This window comes from Procambarus clarkii, chromosome 70, assembly GCF_040958095.1.
Source record: "Procambarus clarkii isolate CNS0578487 chromosome 70, FALCON_Pclarkii_2.0, whole genome shotgun sequence".
In the NCBI taxonomy this organism is placed as follows: Eukaryota; Metazoa; Arthropoda; class Malacostraca; order Decapoda; family Cambaridae; genus Procambarus; species Procambarus clarkii.
In genome coordinates, this window is record NC_091219.1 from 28689934 (window position 1) to 28698835 (window position 8902).

General features: G+C 36.3%; 1 protein-coding gene across 1 annotated transcript; it reads left to right on the forward strand.

Moving 5' to 3' along the window:
- The first annotated feature begins 432 nt into the window (after positions 1-432).
- Positions 433-6974, forward strand: LOC123775339 (U6 snRNA-associated Sm-like protein LSm2). The gene is made up of 4 exons (XM_045770428.2): positions 433-565; positions 1771-1838; positions 3899-3989; positions 5246-6974. Exons 1-4 carry the CDS (start codon positions 563-565, stop codon positions 5369-5371), a joined length of 288 nt encoding a protein of 95 aa, XP_045626384.1. The 5' UTR covers positions 433-562; the 3' UTR covers positions 5372-6974.
- Positions 6975-8902: the final 1928 nt, after the last annotated feature.

Sequence of the window (8902 nt, forward strand, 5' to 3'; positions counted from 1 at the left end):
ACATACATATAAACACAGTACAAACAATAAACATATTACCAAACATTCTGAGAGATAAACATCTACATGTCCTACTTTATATATCGATAAATAATAAAAATAACATTTATTTCTATAATATTTAAAACTTTAATATTTTGCTGGATTTTTTTCTAATCATCGTAATATATGTGAAAGTCTAAAAAGTATTAATGTGACCGAAAACTATTATTGTTGAAAACCGTGAAAGATAAAAGTGTATATTAAGCAATATTACATAAGTATTATATTTTATAGTGAACATTTGTTTAATAGGAAAAATATTTAATATTTAAATCGTCTGTAACAACATAAACACGTTAAGAAATAACTACCAAACATGCTGCTGTACAAACTTGCTCATATACGGTACACACATGTTAATAAAATTAAAAAAATAACTTTTTTCTCTGTAAAAGATCAGCCAATATATATAGAATCAAAGTACTTTGCGTTTTTCTAGTGATGATATAGGAGACGTTTTGAGGGAGAGACTGGAGCCGCCGCCACCACTCGGCCCGACACTCAGACACTCCTCACCACAATGGTAATATTTAGTGACTCCACAGGAGAGTGTGTCTTATAACTTGATAATAACGTGACATGATAGTTGTGGAGCAGGTGTGTGTGTGGGTTATAGCAAGGTTGTGTAGCCTGGCGTCTCTGGGGCCCCCTTGTGTATGGTCTCCTAACAACACCTCCACAAAGCTCGTTTTCTCATAATATAAATAGTTTTCCAAGGCATTTATGTTATTAGGTTATGGTGCATTAGGTTAGGTTAGTTTGGGTGTCAGCATTATAGGTTTTTGTCTCACAATCAGGAATCCCGGATTCGAATCTTGGGCGGGACAAATGATAGGGCACATTTCCTAGCGCCTAATGCCTCTGTTCACCTAGCAGGTACCCCAGGAGTTAGTCGACCGTTGTGGGGTTGTATCTTGCGTAGGGTCACTAGAGAAACCTTAGGGAGAGGGGGAGGGACCTCGATATAGACTAATGTGTATATATGTATATACACAGGCTACCTGTCCCTGACAAAATGAATAAAAATCTGTTGGCAAGCCGTGTTGTATATGATGCATGCGACTTTTATCCTTTCCAGGGTGGGGGGTAAGGTAAAATGATAAAATTGTACAAACGACAAAGATGGTAGCGATTGTCAAAACCCTAAACTGTACAGTACAGTATTGTTAAATTAGGATGAATTAAGTTAAGCTGGTTAGGTAAGGATAGATAGGTTTTAATATCCACTGGAGAATCATGTTGTTTACGAAGTGACTTGGGAACTTTCCTAAGCATTTCAATACTTGTTAAGTAATTACAAGGGTTCTAGAAGGAAAGTCAGCTGACTTAACACTGTAATTCTTGTTATTTACAAATTGCTACAAATCCCAATTTAATTTTGTTAGGTTTGAGGCTTTAGAGAAATGCAATGTGTTAGTGACTTTGCAAAAATCTATTGCAAGCTAATGATTGTTATCTGTTATTGCTTAGGAAAACACTTCTAAACATAGGCCTTTATTTAGCAATCTTTTGGGTAGCTTCTCAATCCTTTAGCCACATAAGCCACAACACAGCAGTCTTGCCACACATGATGCTCTTGAATCAATAAATTACTGGTGCATATATCTCCTTACATGTTCATTTATTTTTGAGAACACACATTTCTTTTCATGTATTCACCCATACCTGTTATAACCCAAATATATTCATTAAGTCTGAGACTACACTAACAAATGCTTTTTCTTTCAGTTATTCTACTCGTTTTTCAAGTCCCTAATTGGGAAAGATGTTGTGGTTGAACTGAAGAATGATTTAAGGTGAGTAGTCAGTTTGTTGTTCCTGTGGAACAAAAATTCATTGTCTTGTACAGTATGTTCACATTGAATCTAAATGAATACTGTTTACATAATAACTTAAGTGTAGTTGCAGGATGAGAGCTACACTCGTGGTGCTCCATCTTCCCAGTACTCTGTGATATGACATTTTGGCATCTACTGCATTCACTTAACTTGCAGGCGATGAATCACAATAACGTGGCTGAAGTATGTTGACCAGACCACACACTAGAAAGTGAATGGACAACGATGTTTCGGTCCGTCCTGGACCATTCTCAAGTCGATGTTCATTTAACTTGTTCCAACCTTCAACCACACTGTTTGCAAAAGAAAACTTTCTAATATTTTTCTGGACAAATCAACAAGGGCCGTGATGAGGATTCGAACCTACGTCCAGGAGCATCCCAGACGCTGCCTTAATCGACTGAGCTACGACATGGTCGTTCCTCATCACGGCCCTAGTTGATTTGTTCATATGATGCATCACGCTATTATGATTTCTGTGTGTAATTTTTCTGGACCTTTCCTTTCTTCAATTAAATCTTTGACCTCATGTTTTTGAAGGTACACATTTCAAGAATTCCTCTTGACAATTTTGACAATTCCTGTTACTGTTGTGTATGTAGTGATCATATCACCTCCTTTTTTCTTCTGTCTTTATCAGAAGATTTTCTTCTTGTTTATCAGTTCCAGAAACCATTCGGTAGCATGTCTTTCCACATTTTCCACCTTACTGATGCGTACTTAAGAGCCATGAAATGCAAGTCAGTTGTGTACACAAAATAACTACAATTTACTCACCCAACCACTTCGGCTGGACAGTAGAGCAACAGTCTTGCTTCATGCAGGTCGGCGTTCAATCCCTGACCGTCCAAGTGGTTAGGTGCCACTCTTTCCCCTCCCCCCCCCCATCCTATCCCAAATCCCTGTCCTGATCCCTTCCAAGTGCTATATAGTCATAATGGCTTGGCACTTTCCCCTGATAATTCCCTTCCCTTCACTCTCCAGGTACGTCACATATTCACATGCACTCTCTTCCTCTGTAGCCAATGTTGAATTGGGAGAGACATCTCTCCCGGTGCACATTCTCTCAGAACTCAAGATGAAACTCCATCTGGATCAGCTGGGTCAACGGCAGTCTCCGTTGTGTAGTGGTTAAAACACTTGCCTGCTGTTTTGCAAGCGCTTTGTCCTGGGTTCATATCCTGACTGGGGAGGATTTACTAGGCACAAATCCTTAACTGTAGCCCCTGTTTAACTCAACAGTAAAATGGGTACCTGGTTGTTGAACGATTTTTTGTGGGGTCGTATTTCAGGGAACATAGGACTAAGGACTTAACCAAAACACTAAGCATACTAGTGGCTGTACAAGAATGTAGCAACTCTTGTATTGTATATATAATAAATAAATAAAAAAAAACTGCTTCGTTTCTTCCTAGCTCCCCGAGTAATTTTTCCACTTCATATCAAAACACACCTATGTACAGTATGTTACTCCCTGAAATTGCCAGTGTGTCTGGTTCTCTGAAAATCATTTCACCTTACAGTATTCTCATTATACCACTCTGGTATGTCAGTCCATGATCACCTTCCTTGATTGCCATATGTGTAAAGCATTTATATTTTACTCAGTCTCTTTGTAATAATATGCATTGTTTTTCTGAATATGAAGTAGTCAGCTGGCTTTTAATTATGTGACTGAGATAAATACATCATGTTCCACTCTCATTGCTCTCAAGATGATGTCGTGATGTGATATACCGTTATCATAAAAACTGCTCTATTGTGTACTGTGCTTGGGTATGAACACTGTTCAAATATGGCTTTCTTTATTTGTATCAAAATTTAAACACTGTACTGCATAAGTAAGTACAGGTAAACAATAATTCTTGTTATTTTTTATCATGAATTCATCTCATTTGATTTCTATTTCTATTGAAATAGAAATTCATCTCTATTTCCAATTTGATTTCTTCAGGTGGTTTGTAATGTACAGTTCTCGGGGTTTCTCTCATAACTTAGAATTATCCTATTCTTTGCAGTATTTGTGGCACGCTTCATTCAGTCGACCAATACCTGAACATCAAGCTTACTGATATTAATGTCACCGATACAGAGAAATACCCACACATGGTAAGTCTTTCTCTTAATATATTTTATATTTGTCAATATATATACTCATGACAAAACCAGTGTAGTTGGATGATATGATATTTAGGTTTATTTCTCATTGAATTTGTGTACTGGGATATAGTGGTTAACAACTTAATTATACTGTAATGGGAAAATATTAAATGTTTGTATTCAAAAGTAATATTTGAACTCTTGAAGAAACAATGGGGAGCGTGTACTTCTTGATACAAACTAATGGGAATGATCGGGTCAACAGGGGTCATTCTGCAGGTAATGACATAATTACCCGCAGTTACATAATTGTCATTCTACTTGGTTCTAACTATTATATAAGTGTATTAATAAGGAGGAAATATATACTATGACTTAAAATTGTAAAAATGTCTAAAGTATTTGCCGGGGGCTTTCTATTTCTTACATATCACTGTATTTAAGATGGCATAGAGCATACATGACCAAAAGCAGCAGTACATGTGTCACGAGGCCTGGTGGATACCCCTGGGGCAGACTGGCACAGGTTTAGCAATGTAGTCATTCACAGCTTTTTCCACGTCATTTATGGATGCTCGCATTAATAAACGTATTTCTTCCATGTTTACACTATGGGGAAGGCCCCCCATTAAGTGGACTGTTGTCTGAGTAATGGTGATGGACAACTATTAGGTGGAAAGAACTGGATAATACAAGAATCCTAAAAATGTGGATCTAGATAATGAGGGTTTCACTGTACTGTACTCCAAAATTATGGTGATACCACTGATACCAATTAATACCTAATAAGAACATGTCATAATAGTAATGTAACTTAACTAATTACAAAATTACTTGAAAAGAAATATTTTAAACCAACTGTTATAGATTATTCCAGAAAAAACATTCATGTAGTGACAACATGTATAATAATAATATTTGTATTATTAGCAGTCTACATGGCGTAGTGATAAGACACTCGCCTGGCGTTCCGCGAGCGCTTTGTCCTGGGTTCATATCCTGGCTGGGGAGGATTTACTGGGCACAAATCCTTAACTAGGATTTGTAGTTAGTAGCCTCTGTAGCCTCTGTGTAACTCGACAGTAAAATGGGTACCTGGTTGTTAGACGTTTCTTCGCGGGGTCGTATTCCTGAAACTTAGAATTAAGGACTCGCCCGAAATGCTACGAGTACTAGTGGCTGTACATGAATGTGACAACTGTTGTACAGTATATACAAATAAAATAAAATTGTAATGTATGTGATGTGACATCTTCTATTTCCAGTTGTCTGTAAAAAACTGCTTTATTCGTGGCTCAGTGGTTCGGTATGTACAGTTGCCGGTCGATGAAGTAGACACACAGCTGCTTCAAGATGCAGCAAGGAGAGAAGCTCAACAGCAACGGCAGTAGTTTGTAAATTATGTGTGTTATTATTTTCAATGCTATTTAAAGGTGTAATAACATCTTTATATTCAGATAACGTGTTCTAATGAATTTTATTTCTTAATTTTTTTTTGTAATACAGTACACAAGTTGGAAATACTGTACTAGTACTGTACAGTATTTTCCAGTACTGTGTATTTCCAAATACAGTACAGGTACTTGAAAAAATGTTTCCAAATTGGAAATATTTGTCTTGGATATTACTGTTTTCCAGTATCAGTTTTTATTTTATCACACAATAAAGATTGGGGGGTGATTTTGCTACATAATTTTCTTGTAAATTAGGTTGAATAATTAAACAGGCCAGATATAGGTGTTACCTAGACTGGGTTGTATGTGTTGATCTTACCACAATTGATAAATTGTTTTAAGTACAGTATAAATAAATGTTAACTTAGGTTTGCCATTTATGTAAGTTATGAATGCTGCTTAAAAGAAAAAGAGTTTAATTAGTTGTTGATACAGTAATAAAATTTGTTGTTCATATTAGTAAAATCTTGTAATTACAGCAGAATGTTTAGAAATTTCCTAATATGCTTTGTAATTACAAATTTTATTGATCATTTTGGGTGCAAATCTAATGTGCATTATGCAGTGGTCAGTACTTATTCTGATAAGTAATTTAATGATGCTGTTTGCAGTACAGTACAATACTGTATTAAAAAATATATATATATTTTTATTTGCCATACTCCCCGAAGTGCTAATATCCAATACTGTACTGTACTTTGTACTGCATTATATCAAAGTTGTAAATTAGGTTGTACAGTGGAACCTCTATATTTGTCAGCCCCTATATTCATCAGATTCAATATTCTTCACATAATTGGTGACAAAAAACTTTCCCTATTTCTTACCATCCCTACTACCGACATTAAGGAAATGCTGTCCAATTAGGCTAAAATGCAAAATATGGTTGAAAATGACACCCAGACATTGCCATAGGTAATCAAAACATAAATACAGGCAGTGATAATGTGATTTTCTACTTCAGGAAAGTTTAAAAAACAGACAGACAACATTGGACAAGTTCTTTGCTAAACAGTGCACTAGTGAATTGTCGGCAAAGGGAATCAAATAATGATCACCAGAATTGGAGTTGCCTGATGTTTTAATGGGAAGTGACTCCCCTTCTAAACAATAATTCCTTTAAAATAATAATGAAATAATTTCTTTCCTTCTCTTCAGCTTCTACCATCATCTCTCCTTAGTATGGTAAAGGTAAAGTTATGGCTAAATTGTTATTTATTTTTGTATTTTGGGGGGCTGGGATGGTTTACAGTAATTGAATTTTAGTTATTTCTCATAGGAAAATTGTTTCCATGTTAGTCATGCCCTCGGGAGCAGATTAAGGACAAATATAGAGGCTTCACTATAATTGATTGGAAATGCTGATAATAATACCCAAGGTGTGGCTGCAGGAAATGCTTTGACCCTCATCACTTGGCCAAAAAAAAAAAAAGATAGAAGTAATGATGACAAGTGACCTTGATACAAAGAGTCAGAACCCGTCACCCTTTGTTGCGTCAAATTGGTTAATAAAAAGTCGGAAATTCTCTGGATCAAAAAATGTTGTTTGAAGGCATCCTTAATTAATTACTGAATTATAATGTCCATTTGGATAATCTGTGTAGGCTCACAACCAGTTAATGTCCTGTTTGAGTCACCAGAGGAACGTGGGGAATTGTTTATCATTTTCCTCATTAACCTTTGCCAGTTCTTAAAACAACATACCACACGATGAGTCACAATAACATGGCTTGAAGATATGAGAACTAAACCACACGCCAGAAGATGAGACGACGTTTTGGTCCGTTCTGGACCATTATCAAGTCGATAATGGTCCAGGATGGACCAAAATATTGTCATCTCATCTTCTGGTGTGTGGTTTAGTTCTCATAGCATAACAGCATTTAAACAGCAGTGGAGTATAAACATGACAAGTGTCCTTAATTTAATTTGACCTTTTATAGTACAGTATATTAGATGGAGGGGGGGCAGCCGGGCAGTGTCCATGTCTACCCCTCCCCACACACACTATGGACTTTGGGTGGCACATTTCATATCCACCAACTTGATGAAGGGAGAATATGGACTGCCTGCCCTTCAAGGGATGTATAGGGGTAGACCCTCCCACCCATGTCACTCCCCATAAACTCATCTATAATTCTACAAAGTTTAATAATGCTAGCCCCAAGCATCTGGCCTCCAGCCATGAAGTGACAGAGACAAACAGATATTGTATTGTGTTGATATAGGTGTTGACCAAACCACACACTAGAAAGTGAAGAGACAACATTTTGGTCCATCCTGGACCATTATCAAGTCTATTGTCGATTGATATCCCATTGATCTCAACCCATCCTCCTAAAATGTCAGTAGAGGTAGTGTACTTAGAGCAAGTATTTGGTTTAACATACCAGTATGTACTGCTGTACCCATACAATTCACACTTTGAACTGTTAATTTTGTAGAGGGAACATAAAAATGCTAAAAACCAAACTTAAACATTCCTAGGCCTAGTATAGTATACTATATTAGGACTTAGATATTGTATAATAGGCCTAGAATTGGTGGAACAGGTTAGGTTCTTACATTTCCATTTTTTTTATGCTGCTAGTTGGGCTAATTCAATAATACATAAGAAAATTAACTTCCCTACCTCTACTATTAGCAAACTAGAACTAGTACATAATGAAGTTATAAAGGTGGTTCTTGGGGCCCCAAGGTACACTAGAATCATTAACATGACAAAAGCACCGAAGATTCACACTAGTCTACAGAGAACTACACACGTTATTATGACTTTTGAATTAGTCATGAAAGGCTATCCCCATCCCCAGAAGCATTATTTTCTCCAGTGATTGGTGTCAATGCATCTACTCACTCTTTGTAAGATTAAGTAACAATGTCTTTCAGTCTCATCAAACTAAACATGCCTTTTAAATACAATCTACCTGTGTGTGTCTGACACCCTAAATTATTCATTATACATACCCATCACTAAGAACGGTGATGAAAATCTTTCTTTTATGAAAGCAAGTACACTTAAACAATTGTTTCCTATTTAAAATACTGATCTTGTAAGCTCTGTTTACACTGATGGATCGTTCCGTCAACAGTACATACTGCAGCAGCCTCTAGGTTCTTTATTATATCTGCATACAAACTATTAGTATCAAGTTAACTGGCTGAACACTACACAAACAGAACTAGTTATACTACAACTAGCAACCAGTACACAAAAGAACACAATAGTAGTAGTAGTAGTACTAATTTTCTATGATTCCAAGTTTGCTCTTCAAGCAGTTGAAAACTTCTACCAGATAAGAACTTTGTAAAAGCAATCATGAATAACCTCAGCAGTAAAAGGTTTAGAATAATTTTTGCATGGATTTTATATCGCACAGATATACAGTAACTTGTAACACGACAGTCAAATTAGCATGCAACAAAGATGAAATTATGTAGACCTTGTTGTCCCATCTGTTTCTAAAA

Bases quoted from the DNA above. Each gene is read 5' to 3' on its own strand.
- LOC123775339 (XM_045770428.2), top strand. The intron at 1,839-3,898 runs GTGAGTAGTCAG...TATTCTTTGCAG, and splicing joins GAACTGAAGAATGATTTAAG to TATTTGTGGCACGCTTCATT. The intron at 3,990-5,245 runs GTAAGTCTTTCT...TTCTATTTCCAG, and splicing joins CAGAGAAATACCCACACATG to TTGTCTGTAAAAAACTGCTT.